We start from the raw sequence: 17671 nt of genomic DNA on the forward strand, positions 1-17671 counted from the left end.
CTCGTAAAACTGATCATCCTACCGATCCTCGACTTCGGCGATGTCATTTACAAAATAGCCTCCAACACTCTACTCAACAAATTGGATGCAGTCTATCACAGTGCCATCCGTTTTTTCACCAAAGCCCCATATACTACCCACCATTGCGACCTGTATGCTCTCGTTGGCTGCCCTTTATTCATATTCACGCCAAACCCACTGGCTCCAGGTCATCTACAAGTCTCTGCTAGGTAAAGCCCCGCCTTATCTCAGCTCACTGGTCACCATAGCAGCACCCAGCCGTAGCACGAACTCCAGCAGTTATATCTCACTAGTCACCACCAAAGCCAATTCCTTCTTTGGCCGCCTTTCCATCCAGTTCTCTGCTGCCAATGACTGGAACAAACTGCAAAAATCACTGAAGCTGGAGACTCATATCTCCCTCACTAGCTTTAAGCACCAGCTGTCAGAGCAGTTCACAGATCATTGCACCTGTACATAGCCCATCTGTAAACAGCCCATCTATCTATCTACCTACCTCATCCCCATACTGTATTTATTTATCTTGCTCATTTGCACCCCAGTATCTCTACTTGCATATTCATCTTCTGCACATCAATCACTTGAGTGTTTAATTGCTGTATTGTAATTACTTCGCCACCATGGCCTATTTATTGCCTTACCTCCCTTATCTCACCTCATTTGCACACAGTGTATATAGATTTTTTTCGACTGTATTATTGACTATATGTTTGTTTATTCCATGTGTAACTGTGTTGTTGTATGTGTCAAACTGCTTTGCTTTATTCTTGGCCAGGTCGCAGTTGTAAATGAGAACTTGTTCTCAACTAGCCTACCTGGTCAAATAAAAGGTGAAATAAAAAATAAAAATAAAATATAAATACAAAAGTATGTGGACACCTGCTCGTCAAACATTTTCAAAATCATGGGCATTAATATGGATTTGGTCCTGCCTTTGCTGCTATAACAGCCTCCACTCTTCTGGGAAGGCTTTCCACTTGTTGTTGGAGTATTTCTGTGGGCACTTGCTTAGCATTAGTGAGGTCTAGCACTGACGTTGGGCGATTAGGCCTGGCTCGCAGTCGGCGTTCCAATTCATCCCAAAGGTGTTCAGTGGGGTTGAGGTCAGGGCTCTGTGCAGGCCAGTCAAGTTCTACCACACTGATCTCGACAAACCATTTCTGTATGGACCTCGCTTTGTGCAAGGGAGCATTGTCATGCTGAAACAGGAAAGGGCCTTCCCCAAACTGTTGCCACAAAGTTGGAAGCATAGAATCATCTAGAATGTCATTGTAGGCTGTAGCATTAAGATTTCCCTTCACTGGAACTAAGGGGCTTTGCCCGAATCATGAAAAACATCCCCAGACCATTATTCCTCCTCCACCAAACTTTACAGTTGGCACTATTAACTGGGGCAGGTAGCGGTGTCCTGACATCTGCCAAACCTGATTCATCACTCCAGAGAACGCGTTACCACTGCTCCAGATGCCCAATGGCGGCCAACTTTATACCACTCCAGCCAACGCTTGGCATTGCGCACGGTGATCTTAGGCTTGTGTGCGGCTGCTCGTCCAAGAAAACCCATTTCATGAAGCTCCTGACAAACAGTTTGTGTGCTGATGTTGCTTTCAGAGGCAGTTTGGAACTCTGTAGTGAGTGTTGCAAAACCGCGGGCACTGCAGGTTATTAGTCAACCCGTGCATCAATACTACATTGACACTCCAACACACACATACAGTGCCTTCAGAAAGTACTCATACCTGAATTCAAAATGTATTACAATTATTTCATCTACACACAATATCCAATAATGACAAAATGAAAATATGTTTTTAGAAATGTATTAATAATTAAACACAGAAATCTCATTTACATAAGTATTCACAACCCTGAGTCAATACTTTGTAGAAGAACATTTAGCAGCGATAACAGTGAGTCTTTCTGGGTAAGTCTCTAAGAGCTTTCCACATCTGGATTGTGCATTGCTAGACAACCATTTTCATGTCTTGCCCTAGATTTTCCGGCAGATTTAAGTCAAAACTGTAAAATCGGCCACTCAGGAACATTCACTGTCTTCTTGGTAAGCAACTTTCCTTTTTAATCCTCAACGATTACAAGCATCCCCATAACATGATGCAGCCACCACTATGCTTGAAAATATGGAAAGTGATACTCAGTGATGTGTACTGTTGGATTTGTCCCAACATAATACTTTGTATTCAGGACAAAAAGTGAATTGTTCTGCCATATTATTTTGCAGTATTACATTGGTGCCTTGTTGCAAACAGGATGCATGTTTTGAAATGTGTATTCTGTACAGGCTTCCTTCTTTTCACTCTGTCATTTAGGTTAGTATTGTGGAGGAACTACAATGTTGTTAATCCATCCTCAGTTCTCTCCTATCACAGCCATTAAACTCTGTAACTGGTTTAAAGTCACCCTTGTCCTCATGCTGAAATCCCTGAGCGGTTTCCTTCCTCTCCGGCAACGGAGTTAGGAAGGACGCCTGTAGCTTTGTTGTGACTGGGTGTATTGATACACCATCCAAAGTGTAATGAATAACTTCACCGTGCTCAAAGGGATATTCAATGTCTGCTTTTAATATTTTTACCCATCTACCAATAGGCACCCCTCTTTGCAAGGCAATGGAAAACCTCCCTGGTCTTTGTGGTTAAATCTGTGTTTGAAATTCACCGCTCGACTGAGGAACCTTACAGACAATTGTATGTGTGGGGTACAGGGATGAGGTAGTCATTAAAAAAAATCATGTTAAACAATGTTATTGCACACAGTGAGTCCATGCAATATATTAGGTGACTTGTTAAGCACATGTTTACTCCTGAACGTATTTAGGCTTGCCATAACAAAGGGGTTGAATACTTGACTCAAAAGAAATTACAAAAATAATTCCACTTTGACATTATGGGGTATTGTGTGTAGGCCAGTGACAAAACATCTACATTTAATCAATAAAAACAATTCAGGCTGTAACACAACAAAATGTGGAAAAAGTCAAAGGGGTGTGAATACTTTCTGAAGACACAACATACGCTGACACAGTTCCATCACACGCTTCCTATACGCTGCTGCTACTCTGTTTATTATTTATCCTGATGGCCTAGTCACTTTACCCCCCCCCCCCACATATTGCCTCAACTACCTCGTACCCCTGCACATTGACTCTGCACCGTTACTCCTTGTGTATGTAGTCTCGTTGTTGTTTAATTGTGTTACCGTTTCCTTTTTTGATATTGTTTTCTTACTTTTTAACTCAGTATTGTTGGGAAAGGGTTCGTAATTAAGCATTTTAAAGTCTACACCTGTTGTATTCAGCGTAAAATTAGACTTGAACTACCAGCTCTATTGGCATAGCAGCAAATGCGATTTTGTCATGGTGACCAGGGCCGTATGTATCCAGCGTGTAAAACTGAGTGCTGACTGACGATCAGTTTCGCCTTTTAGATCAAAATTAATAAGATTGAATGGAAAGGGGGGGGACCTGATCCTAGATCAGCCATCCTATTCTGAGATGCTAGTTACATACTTAGACCGCTGCGCCACTAAGGCACTGCATCTCAGTGCAAGAGGCGTCAATGCAGTCTCTGGTTCGAATCCAGGCTGCATCACATCTGGCTGTGATTGGGAGTCCCATCGGGCAGCGCACAATTGGCCCAGTGTCGTCCGGGTTTGGCCGGTGTAGGCCGTCATTGTAAATAAGAATGTTCTTCACTGACTTGCCTAGTTAAATAAAGGTTACATTTTTTAAAAAATGGGGTACTTGTGAATGGCTTAGAGTAAGGAGAATATGGTAAGGGCATATAGAATTGTGTAAGCGACATTTGGAATTTGACCCTAAACTAACCTATGACACAGCAGGGTTACCAAGGGAACCAAAGTAATCAAAACATTTAATAAACTCTAAATGAGTCACAGTACATCAGAATTTTAATATGGTTGTTCACGGCTGCTCAATTCATCTGGGTTTTGACGTCTAAGGATTGCTGATCTAGGTTTTGCTGATCTACACAGCCAAGCCAATTGATCTGCAACACATAGGCTTGTGGTGTTGTGTGTCAACGCAGTCTTCAAGATGTAGCTCAAACACACACACACACACACACACACACGACTGGTCATATCATCTCTATTCTCTCCGGCTCTTGGTCGAGTTTCCCGCCAAAAAACATAACCATTTTAACTTTAAGATGATCATTCGTCAATGGCCTACCAAGATATCCTCTTTTGGCATTAAGGTTCTTTATGTCATCTTTGGGAAACGTACCTGTCAAGGCCTTCTAAAAAGGTTTCAGATTCATAATGCAAGCGGATGGAAAACATCCATTGACATCAATATAATTGATTAGGCAATTATAACTATTGCCAATTGTATTCATTCATTAAACACTTCAAATGCAACAACACTGTAGCACTGACATCTCTTTCCTTCCGGAAAAGACACAAAAACAGCAAGCGTCATCTAATACCTGATAAATCTATAAAATTAAGTGAACAATGAATCCATAATGGACTCTCGCTCTGCATAATAAACGGAGTCAATGCAATTTTAAGATGTTCATTTTCAGCAGTTGCTCTTACTCTCTGCAAACCACCGGGCGATGTTTACTGACAACATCTGACAACAGATTATAGGGGGGGTGTAATGACAGATGGCAGCAGAGTTGGAGGGAAATGGAGTTAATTTCATAGTGGCTGCACGGGGGGGGGGGGGGGGGCAGCTCCTTGCACACAGTTTAACAGACTGTAATTACCCCAAAAGTGAAAATGATTCAATTTCCAAAAAAAAGAAGGGGAGGAAGTGTGTGTGTGTGTACACTGTTTGAATGTTCTCCCCATTACACACACATTCACGGTTAAACAGAGTTGAGGGGTGCATCCAAGTGAGTAAATGTACTTTTAACGAGTGACAAGGAAAGATTACTTTTCCTCACAGGGGCATATGTAAGAAGAGGGAGAGGGAGAAGAATAGGGGAGGGAAAGATATCTTGAGGGGGAGACTTGAGACTTCTGAATCAAGAAGGAAGCAACCGAAGCATGACAACCCTACTCCATTATACCATGGAGAGGCTCTGGATTCATCTCAAATCACACCGTATTTCCTAGGTATTGCACTACTTTACACCACAACTCAGATCAAAAGTAGTGCATTGAATAGAGAATAGGGTGCTCTTTGGGACATCTCTGTTTAAGTGCCCAGGCATTAGGGCTTTGGAATGGCTACATTCTGAAAATGAAGGCAGATTTCTAAAATAACAAGACAGCCAGTAAACTAAAGGATGGCTAATGGAACATGGGTCTTGATGGCTAATGGAACATGGCTCTTGATGGCTAATGGAACATGGCTCTTGATGGCTAATGGAACATGGCTCTTGATGGAGCAGTCGAGCGATGGCTAATGGAACATGGCTCTTGATGGAGCAGGGTTAGAACACACCGAGCTGAGCTGCTGATTCTAGTGACATCACACTGCAGGGGGAGCAGAGACACGGAGAAAGGGAAAGGGGGATACCTAGTCAGTTGTACAACTGAATGCCTTTAACTGAAATCTGCCTTTAACTTAAACCCTCAGAGGTGAGGGGTGCTGCCTTAATCAACATCCACGTCTTCGGCGCCCGAGGAACAGTGGGTTAACTGCCTTGCTCAGGGGCAGAACGACAGTTCTGATCACACACACGCACCACCGACTGTTCACAAACACACGCGCTCACACACGCACGCGCCTCTCACACACTGCTCACACACACACGCACCGCTCACACACACACCGCTCACACACACACACAGCTCACGCGCACCGCTCACACACACACACAGCTCACGCGCACCGCTCACACACACCGCTCACACACGCGCACCGCTCACACACACACACACACACGCGCACCGCTCTCACACACGCGCACCGCTCACACACACGCACCGCTCACACACACGCACCGCTCACACACACGCACCGCTCACACACACGCACCGCTCACACACACGCACCGCACACACACACGCACCGCACGCACACAAATGCAACGCACACACATGCAACGCACACACATGCAACGCACACACTCGCCGAGACAGACAAATAGGAAAAGAGGAGAATGGTGGGAGAGTGGAAGTGAGGGCTCAGGTGATGCTGGTATTGATTGGTACACTCCGACTCAGCGCAGGTACTACAGGACACCCACTGAGTGAGAGGCTTAAAAGCAACGGGAGGGGAGACACTAAATGAGAGGACGAAAATAAAGAAAAATAGAATGGTTCCCTCTGAGCTGAACAGGTATGGTGCAGGGGACCTCCAAGGGAGTGAGGAGGAAGGGACAGAGCAAATCAACAAACAGAGAGAATCAAAAACAGAGAGAGAAAGCAAGAGGTCAAGAAAGGAGAGAGAGAAAAGGATGGGAAGAAAGAGAGGTAGCCACCAGAGTGAGAGAAAGAGAAAAGCCTGTGCAGTAATGAGCACAGCAAGTGAACTGGCTCAGTTCAGAGCCCCTTGTTCTCATTCCACCATGAAAACCTCCCTCTACTTCCTACATTATAAATGGCCATTTCTACTTGTCAAATGACAGCACCGGCAATATAAGGATAGGATCTCTTCAAATGAAAACTCTTGCTTTAGTAGGCTACTGTATCATAAGACAAGTATTTTAAAAATCAAGCCCGTTTCAGCTGGAGTGTTTTCTAGTTCTAATGGAGGGGAGAAGGGGGAAAATACACACTTGTTCCGGGGAAATGTGTTATGTGTATGACTACAGTCATATTTGCAGACTTTTATCCTCTAATACAACATATAGCTTAGACCAAGGCTCTACAACCCTGTTCCAGGAGAGTTACTCTCCTGTAGGTTCTCTCTCCAACCCTGTTCCTGGAGAGCTACCCTCCTGTGGGTTCTCTCTCCAACCCTGTTCCTGGAGAGCTACCCTCCTGTGGGTTCTCTCTTTAACCCTGTTCCTGGAGAGCTACCCTCCTGTGGGTTCTCTCTCCAACCCTGTTCCTGGAGAGCAACCCTCCTGTATGTTCTCTCTCCAATCCTGTTCCTGAAGAGCTACCCTCCTGTAGGTTTTCACTCCAACCCCAGTTGTAACTAACCTGGTTCAGCTCATCAACCAGCTAATTATTAGAATCAGGTGTGTTAGATTAGGGTTGGAGTGAGAACCTACAGGAAGGTAGCTCTTCAGGAACAGGGTTGGAGTGAAAACCTACAGGAAGGTAGCTCTTCAGGAACAGTGTTGGAGAGAAACCCTACAGGAAGGTAGCTCTTCAGGAACAGTGTTGGAGAGAAACCCTACAGGAAGGTAGCTCTTCAGGAACAGGGTTGGAGAAACCCTACAGGAAGGTAGCTCTTCAGGAACAGGGTTGGAGAAACCCTACAGGAAGGTAGCTCTTCAGGAACAGGGTTGGAGAAACCCTTCAGGAAGGTAGCTCTTCAGGAACAGGGTTGGAGAAACCCTACAGGAAGGTAGCTCTTCAGGAACAGGATTGGAGTGAGAACCTACAGGAAGATAGCTCTTCAGGAACAGGGTTGGAGAAACCCTACAGGAAGGTAGCTCTTCAGGAACAGTGTTGGAGTGAAACCCTTCAGGAAGGTAGCTCTTCGGGAACAGGGTTGGAGAAACCCTACAGGAAGGTAGCTCTTCAGGAACAGGGTTGGAGAAACCCTACAGGAAGGTAGCTCTTCAGGAACAGGGTTGGAGAAACCCTACAGGAAGGTAGCTCTTCAGAAACAGGGTTGGAGAAACCCTACAGGAAGGTAGCTCTCCAGGAACAGTGTTGGAGAGAAACCCTACAGGAAGGTAGCTCTCCAGGAACAGGGTTGGAGTGAAAACCTACAGGTTAAAATAACAAGAGGAGATCAATCCTTCTCTGATGGCGGAGTGGGTATTAGTCACCCAGCGAGACCATGGAGAGATTGAAGGAGAGAGACACGCGCTCTCACATCGCACACAGCTTAAAGATGACGGGCACTGCGCCGGACGCCTATACTAGCTGACCCCTACCAAGATCGCCCGGTGAGGTCACCGCCGTTACTGGTACTTTGACGAAGTGTCGCCCTCCATTAGCGTTCTGTCGATACCCTTATCTACCACCATTACCTTGCCGCCGTGCGACTCATTTAGCCAGGAGTGGCTGTTAGTCTAAGCCTAAGCCCAAATGGCACCCTGTTCCCTATATAGGGCCCAAAGGGCTCTGGTCTAAAATAGCGCACTATATAGGGAATAGGGTGCCATAGGGCTCTGGTCTAAAGTAGTGCACTATATAGGGAATAGGGTGCCAATTGGGATGAACCCCTTGAGTGTGTGATACTGCAGGGCCTATGCAGTAGTGCTGCTTTTCCTATTCGCTTCCAAGTGAAATGGTTGACGAAAATGGAGATGTGTTGACAAATTGAGGCTCTTTATGTGATTCAGTGTTGGGAGAGCCATAAACGTTAACAAATAGAACTGGATGCCGAGTGAAGGCTTTGGGAATAGAGAGGCTCGACGGGGATGGGGAGACGGGGGGGTTTTACAAGAGGAATAAGAAAACGACGGCGGAGAGAGAGGTGTTTGAAGAGCACTACTGCTACCTAGCGACGAGTGATGGGATAGTTGGCCCTGGACAATTTAAAATTGCTTGTAGGACAGACACTCATATTCACAGAAAAATACACATAGGGGGCGGGGCTGCAAGAGGAGAGGGGGAGAGAGACGACAAACAGCGAACACTATCAAACTGTACTTTACTCACGGCCGAGTGGCGTTTCAAAATAGTGCACACAATATGGATCTCGAGATATGGATATTGCACAGATCAATATTGCAATTTGGATGTGAATTAGATTACACACACACACACGTTTTTAAGTCATGTTTTTAAAATAAAATCGTAGTGGTAGATCTCAGTTTGCATTTTGACTCAGAAAGCGACCTTGACTCAAAAAAGGTTGGTGAACATCGGTCTAGAGCGTCCTCCAGTAGCCACCTGTTTAAGTACATGGACAGTCTCCTTAACTCACTTTCAGCTTTACACATGTAAATGATAGATGCTAGGAGAAGCTGCTGCCGAAAGCTTGTCCAGATCCTGAAATCAAGGAGTGATTTCGGCTTGACATTTCTTTATGTAGATGCAATTGCAGCAAAAAGCTGTCACATAAAATAGAGATAACCACGAGGAATGTGTTGAAATCCCCCAAAGCAAGTGCTAAATGACCTACAGAAGTATTTTTATGTATATTTTGAAGTGAGCAGAGATGCAGAGACAGTGAGAGTGAGACAGTGAGAGAGAGAGACAGACAGTGAGAGAGACAGAGATGCAAAGAACTAAAAAAGACAAATCTAGTCACTGACCAGGACTTGGGCTCTCCAAAGTGCAGGTAGTTGATACTGTAGAGATCCATGTCCTCTGTGTGCCAGGCAAAGGTGGTCTTCCACATGCCAAAGTACAGGTAGGGCGTGTTCACCCCCTCGATCACGATGCCACACTCCTGCTCCACCATGTCCAGCAGTGTGTTCAGGTGGCCGATGTTCCACTCACTGATCTCCTGGAAACAGACAGAGCACGGTGACCCAATTAAAGCATATTGGCTACATTTACCAAATAAATTGAATGAAAAAAGCCATGCCTATAGACATGGAGTTGAACCGTTTGTTTGTCACAATTGTACTTCAGCTAGTCTTATACCAGTGAATAACGTAGCTATATTACTATGGAGGACTAAGATTGCCATTGATGTTCAAGGCCATGTAGTAATACATGTTCACCACCAGATGGTATCAAGGCCACATCACAAAAAGACATGATATTTCAGCTGGTATTTTTTTATTAAAACTTCTCAACAGGTGTTACTGTCGGGTATTTAGTACTAAGGAATTCCACACAATTTGTAACTACAGTGCATTCGTAAAGTATTCAGACCACTTCCCTTTTTCCAAATTTGGTTACGTTACAGCCTTACTCTAAAATTGATTAAATTCAAAATGTCCTCCATCTACACACACACAATACCCCATAATGACAAAGCAATAAAAGGTTTAGAATTTTTTGCTAATTTAGTAAATATAAAAAACTGAAATATCTTCCTTCTATACATACGTACTGAGACCATTTGCTAAGAGACTCGAAATTGAGCTCAGCATCCTGTTTCCATTGATCGTCCTGGAGATGTTTCTACAACTTCATTGGAGTACACTTGTGGTAAATTCAATTCATTGGAAATGATTTTGAAAGGCACACACCTGTCTATATAAAAGGTCCCACCGTTGACAGTGCATGTCAGAGCAAAAACCAAGCCATCAAGTCGAAGGAATTGTCCATAGAGCTCTGAGACAGGATTGTGTCGAGGCACAGATCAGGGGAGGGTACCAAAACATTTCTGCAGCATTGAAGGTCCACAAGAACAGTGGCCTCAATCATTCTTAAATGTAAGAAGTTTGAAACCACCAAGACTCTTCCTAGAGCTGGACGCCCGGCCAAACTGAGCAATCGGGGGAGATAGGCCTGGGTCAGGGAGGTGACCAAGAACCCGATGGTCACTCTGACAGAGCTTCTCTGTGGAGATCGAAGAACCTTCCAGAAAGACAACCATCTCTGCAGAATTCCAACAAGCAAGACTTTATAGAAGAGTGGAAGACACTACTCAGTAAAAAGCACATGACAGCGTGCTTAGAGTTTGCCAAAAGGCACCTAAAGAAACAAGATTATCTGGTCTGATGAAACCAAGATTGAACTTCTTGGCCTGAATGCCAAGTGTCACATCTGAAGGAAACCTGGCACCATCCCAATGGTGAAGCATGGGGGTGGCAGCATCATGCATGCTGTGGGGATGTTTTTCAGTGGCAGGGACAGGGAGACTAGTCAGGATCGAGGGAAAGATGAACGGAGCAAAGTACTGAGAGATCCGGCAGGGTAGCCTAGTGGTTAGAGCGTTGGACTAGTAACCGAAGGTTGCAAGATCGAATCCCCGAGCTGACAAGGTACAAATCTGTCGTTCTGCCCCTGAACAAGGCAGTTAACCCCCTGTTCCTAGGCCGCCATTGAAAATAAAAATGTGTTCTTAACTGACTTGCCTAGTTAAATAAAATGTTTTAAATAAAATCCTTGATGAAAACCTGTTCAAGAGTGCTCAGGACTTCAGACTGGGGCGAAGGTTCACCTTCCAACAGGACAACGACCCTAAGCACACAGTCAAGACATCGCAGGAGTGGCTTTGGGACAAGTCTTTGAATGTAGTTGAGTGGCCCAGCCAGAACCCGGACTTGAACCTGATCGAATATCTCTGGAGAGACCTGAAAATAGCTGTGCAGCGACGCTCCCCATCCAAGCAGAAAGGTTGGAGAAACTCCCCAAATACAGGTGTGACAAGTTTGTAGCGTCATACCCAAAAAGACTCAAGGCTCTAATCGCTGCCAAAGCTGCTTCAACAAAGTACTGAGTAAAAAGGGTCTGAAATTACTTGCAAACATTAAAAAAAAAAAATATAACATTTTTGCTTTGTCATTATGGGGTAGTGTGTATAGATTGATGAGTGGGGGGGGGAAACTATTTCATCCAATTTATAATAAGACTAACGTAACAAAACGTGGAAAAAGTTAAGGGGTCTGAATACTTTCTGAATGCACTGTATAGCGAAGCCAGGGTCGTGTTCAGAAGGCGCGAAACAGAAGAAAACAGTATCAGGGAGGTAAGCACTATTTGAACTTGTCCCTTAAGAAACACGTTGTTACCAATGTTCACAATCCATGTGCAGACCTGCCAACCCTGTACAACTTTTTAAGAGTACCAGACGCGTGCCCCCCCCCCCCTTTTTGAGTCTGATCGCAATAATAGAATTGGTGCAAAGGCATTTAGAAGCATTGCCTCTATAGCTAACACCAGACACTCATTCATTCTTCATATTGGCTTTCTTCTAAACTCCCGACCCCATTTAATGCCAAGACATTCATATTTATTTTGGATTATACTTTTGTAATGCTTTTTGTGACGTGGATAATAATTACAGTTACAGTCTATCAGGTTGTGTGATCCTCGTAATGTTACGTGGAAAATACAACTAATGGATGCGAAATTAAATGTATATCACACTCGCACAAATACGACCAGTTATTTTTCATATTTGCATTTCATTTCTTTCACTAGCAAATGCGAGTGAACTGCTGGCATTTTAGAGCCCACTGAACGTTAATCTTATGTTCCCTAACATTAACAATTAGTGTTTACCTTTCCACAACACACTGGGTCGAAAAGGGATTTGTCCATGTGTTGACGTACAGCTGACAGTGGGCAAACTCAGCATCACAACAAACAGGAGGAGCAGACACGGGGTAGCTAGTCCAATAATTATATATTAATCACCATGTCCGTTGATACAAACTCTGTACATGTCTGTGTGTTGCAGCTCGAGAATCGGGATATTAGATTTACTCAGCGAATTTATTTTTTATTAAAAATATATATATCAGCCCATTTTCATTTCTGCGTACATTTAACTTGGATCTCGTACCTGCGTACATGGCCATTGCGTATTTGCTACTCAAAATGCATGCATGTTCGCAGGTCTGCATGTGTAATAAGCAAGGCTTGTTCCTGGGCTGACTTACGGAGTCATAGATGGAGCCGCTGACGTCAGCCCCGTAGATTGGAGACACAAAGGTGAGGTTCTTCCAGTACTTCCTCTCCAGGTCGTCAAAGTCCTTGTGTCGGGGGGTACAGTACCTGGGAGTGGAGGGGAGAGTAGAGAGGTCTATAGTTCACCAGACAGATACTAAATGGGAAAGGCAGTGAAACAGCCGATAACAAAGGCAACCCAATAATATCAATGGAAAAGTGATAAATCCAAAAGGTTCACATTCGTACTGTGTATCATTTGTAATGGTATCAACTCTTCATAACTGTGGTAACCTAAATTGCTGTGATTGGGAAAGAAAACATTTGTATAAAAAAAAATATATTTTTAAAAAACTGTTTTTCACTGTGAAAAAATACCTGTCTCTAATCATAAGAGTAATGTAGCTTCTGCATTATTCTGAATGGGTCTCAATGGGTTTAGAATGTTTGGTAGCTAGGTGATGTGAGGCCCTACTTTCTGCTGTTGGCCAGTTGGCGGTACTCCCCCACGGTCATGGACTTCTTCTGGATGTTGTACTGGGTAAAGAGGCCTGACTGGCCCGTCACCACCTGCATGATGGGAGCAGGGATCGTCATCTCCTCAATGACGTCGTATGACTTCCGTGGCTTCCAGCCCTTAGGGGGAATCACCTGCAAGAAGGGCAGGAGGGAGGGAACATGAAAGTAAGTGAGTGAGGATGTGAGGGGGCGAGAGTGAAAGTGAAAGGGGAAAAAAAAAATAGACAAACGTGGCCAAGTGAGATGGAGAGGCAATAACAATACATGGCTGAATTATTAGTGTTAGGCAATTTAAACTAAACTGTCCTGATGTGTGTGTACCTTCGCCAGGCCTGCACGGTGTGCTCCTTGAGTCTCCATGTAGGCAATGTATTTGGCAAAGTCCTTAAATTCCTCCATGGTGGGCCGGAAGGTCATGATCTTACAACCTGGATTCATTACTGGGACTGGAGCTGAATCTGCAGCTAATTCTGGGGCTGTATCTGGTGTTAGCTCTGGGGTTGTATCTGGTGTTAGCTCTGGGGTTGTATCTGGTGTTAGCTCTGGGGCTAATTCTGGGGCTGAATCTGCAGCTAGTTCTGGGGATATGTCTGGTGCTGGATCTTGGCCCATGTCTGGTGCTTCCAGCGACATGGTGGCAGGCGGATCTGGGGGCGCTTCCAGCGACATAGAGGCAGGTAGAACTGGAAATAGAAAGGAATGACAACCTTGAATACAATAAAAAAAAGCAATCCATTTTTATTTAATTTTTTACCTTTATTTAACTAGGCAAGTCAGTTAAGAACACATTTTTATTTACAATGGACGGCCTACCCCGACGACGCTGGGCCAATTGTGCGCCGCCCTATGGGACTCCCAATCACGGCCGGATGGGATACAGCCTGGATTCTAACCAGGGACTGTAGTGACGCCTCTTGCACTGAGATGCCATGCCTTAGACCGCTGCGCCACTCGGGAGCCCAATAAGGCATTTGACGGGCTCATTTACATCTAGTCTCGAAACCCCCACCCTAGGTAACAGTGACTAGGGCAGGGGTTCCCAAATGGCAAATGTTCTCGTTTTAGTTTATTACAAATCAGTCTGACAGTACTTTGACAGCATTTCAAACTGAAGGAAGTATGGTTTTTGAAATGCATCAGAAAGGTATTGAGACGTTCAGGCAATCATTTTGTATGATCTTCTATGTAGAAAATAACAATCAGTGTGTCCTTGGCGACAGATTTTCATGTGAATATTCTAAAAGCTGCATAAATAAAATAATAAAAAATTTAAAAAAAACATTTTCCAACCAGAGATGCATTTCCATCATTTGACTTGTTGCTGATAAAAGTTTGTGTGTGATGACATGGAACAAATAAAAAAAGGATTTTCATCGCATTTTCAACTCTACTGGCATTTGTCACTAAACATGTTGCATTATTAATGGAATGGTGGCTGTTTAACGGGCTCATAACTAGGGCTGTCCCCGACAAAAAAATAAATAATAAATATATATATATATATATATATCGACCGAGAGCAATCTGTTCTTTCGACGAAACGATTGGTCTACATTTTTAAACTTGTATTTTGCCATATATTGACAGACGCTATGTGTTTAAATAAAATCAACTATACTGGAAAAATATATATAAAAAATATATAATGTAAAGTGTTGGTCCCATGTTACATGAACTGAAATAAAATGATGGCAGAAATGTTCCATACACACAAAAATCATATTTCTTTCAAATTCTGTGCACAAATTTGTTTACATCCCTGTTAGTGAGCATTTGCCAACAACCTGACAGGTGTGGCATATCAAGATGCTGATTAAACAGCATGATCATTACACAGGTGTGCCTTGTTCTGGGGACAATAAAAGGCCACTCTAAAATGTGTAGTTCTGTTACACAATAAGTTGTCTCAAGTTGAGGTAGTGTGCAATTGGCATACTGACTGCAGGAATGTCCACCAGAGCTGTTGCCAGAGAATGAGAATTTTATTTATTTACCATGTTTAGTGAATTTGGCAGTACATCCAACAGGCCTTACAACCGCAGACCACGTGTATGGCGTTGTGTGGGCAAGCAGTTTGCAGATGTCAACGTTGTGCCCGATGTTGGTGTTGGGATTATGGTATACGCAGGCATAAACTACAGACAATGAACACAGTTGCATTTTATCTATGGCAATTTGATTGCACAGAGATACCGTGACAAGATCCTGAGGCCCATTGTCGTGCCATTCATCCGCCCACATCACCTCATGTTTCAGCATGATAATGCACAGCCCCATGTCGCAAGGATCTGTACACTATTCCTGGAAGACAGATGTACCAGTTCTTCAATGGCCCGCATACTAACCAGACATGTCACCCTTTGAGCATGTTCGGGATCTTTTCTATCAACATATACACCAGCATATTCCAGTTCCTGCCAATCTCCAGCAACTTCGCACAGCCATTGAAGAGGAGTGGGACAACATTCCACAGGCCACAATCAACTGACTGATCAACTAACAATGCAAAGGGGACGTAACGCCGCATGAGGCAAAAGCTGTCTGTGACAAACAGATGCATATCTGTATTCCCAGGCAAGTCAAATACATAGAATAGGGCCTAATTATTTTTTTTGCAAATGACTGGATTTGCTTTTTACTAAAAGTCAGTAAAATCTTTGAAATTGTTGCGTTTATATTTTTGTTCAGTATGAATACATGCAGTAAACTTGTGCAACACATTAGGACATAAAACGGACCGCGTTCTTCATTTTCACTTGTCCCATTATTTTACATTATGAAGCTTACCGAAGTTCTCCAGAACGGTTGAGCCAGTCACGTGTTTGTTTGCTAATAGCACAAAGGGACACAGCCGGAGCAGAGTCCAGCTGTGTATTGACACGGGTCGCGTTTTATATTGAAAGTCAACTGTTTTTTTGCTTCAATAAAATTCATTCAGGGACGTGCAACTATACTTCCCCTTCATATAAAATACATTAGTGCAAAACAATAGGCAGAACATAGCTTAATTGTCATCAGATAACAGAAGTGCAACGCTATATGGTTGGTAGCCACATGAGTAAATAAGCTTACAATGTTTTTGCATGGCCATCATATTTTTCATGTTTATCATAGAAAGAATGTAGCCAGCTACATTTCCTAAAGTTATTTTGTTAAAAATGTTATCTTTAATTTTACCAGAGAAAAGTAGGCTGGCTACACCAAGAAAAGTACAAGAGAAAAGTAGCTACACTTCAGTCAGAGCGCTGTCTGCTGATAGAATGCCTGTTTGTGAATTTGCATCCGAGTGGAGAAATGCAACTGAAGCATGAAATTAGTCTGACGAGCAGAAATTACAAGCATCGTAGAGCTGCGCTTCTAAACGCGGCAAGTTATTATGCATTTTATACTTTTTTTAATGATTGGAAAAACTAGTATTTCTGCATTAATGCGACCCTTAAGTTTAACTTGATAGTTATCTAAGCAACTGACTGAAATAATGTGACGGGTATCATATAGTGTTCGCTTTCTGAGGTGTTTGAGAAATGAATGCCCGTTGGATGAGTTCTGTACATCTGCCACTGCTTGATTTCCTCTCTTCTAGCAGAGCAGGCAGGCCCGTTGCCCTAGCGACTCCACACAGGCACAGCGTGTACACATGCTGCTTCAGAGACTGTACAGTTCTTCCTTCAGACAAGCATGCGGCAAAACTTTGTTCATTTGCACAATGTCTCTCGTTCACATTCGCTTGTAAAATGTCAAAATTCACAAAAAATGACATTTCGGTAGTTCCTTCCTATACATGTATAACTTTACGAGTTGGATTGGCTACCTTAATTTTTCGTTTACGCTCATTAGCATTTTTAGCTAGCAGCCTCCGTGGAAATTCGATATTACGTATGCTAATTTTGTTAGCATTCTGGTAGACACCCAATGGGCTTGTTGTTTTTGCGAACCTTGTGTAATAAACCTGTAATAAGTAAATCCAGAGATGAGAGAAGGACGGTATGACAAATTCTGGTTCCGGCCGGGCCCTAATCAGTAGGCTATTAAACAGACTCAAACTGGCAACAGGATCTCTTACTGTAGATATACAGTACCAGTCAAGTTTGGACACCTACTCATTCAAGGGTTTTCCTTTATTTTTACTATTTTCTACATTGTAGAATAATAGTTAAGATATCAAACTATGGAATCATGTAGTAGCCAACAAAAAGTGTTAAACAAATCAAAATATATTTGGGATTTTAGATTCTTCAAAATAGCCCCACTTTGCCTTTGACAGCTTATCACACTCCTGGCATTCTCTCAACCAGCTTCACCTGGAAAACTTCTCCAACAGTCTTGAAGGAGTTCTCACATATAATGAGCACTTGTTGGCTGCTTTTCCTTCACGCTGCGGTCCAACTCATCCCAAACCATCTCAATTGGGTTGAGGTCGGGTGATTGTGGAGGCCAGGTCATCTGATGCAGCACTACATCTCTCCTTGGTCAAATAGCCATTACACAGCCTGGAGGTGTGTTGGGTCATTGTCCTGTTGAAAAACAAATGATGGTCCCACTAAGCGCAAACCAGATG

General features: G+C 43.5%; 1 protein-coding gene across 2 annotated transcripts in view; it reads right to left on the minus strand.

Moving 5' to 3' along the window:
* The window catches only part of LOC115151538 (lysine-specific demethylase 4B), an 85049-nt gene that overhangs the window by 64898 nt on the left and 2480 nt on the right, over positions 1-17671 (minus strand). For both annotated transcript variants that reach the window (XM_029695562.1, XM_029695561.1), the window contains exons 2-5: positions 13435-13796; positions 13070-13245; positions 12588-12702; positions 9339-9532 (exon numbers count right to left, since the gene is read on the minus strand). In XM_029695562.1, coding sequence (XP_029551422.1) covers positions 9339-9532; positions 12588-12702; positions 13070-13245; positions 13435-13782 — 833 coding nt within the window. In that variant the 5' untranslated portion in view covers positions 13783-13796. The remainder of the gene's footprint in view (positions 1-9338; positions 9533-12587; positions 12703-13069; positions 13246-13434; positions 13797-17671) is intronic.

The sequence above is a fragment of the Salmo trutta genome, chromosome 17, assembly GCF_901001165.1.
Source record: "Salmo trutta chromosome 17, fSalTru1.1, whole genome shotgun sequence".
Taxonomy (NCBI): domain Eukaryota; kingdom Metazoa; phylum Chordata; class Actinopteri; order Salmoniformes; family Salmonidae; genus Salmo; species Salmo trutta.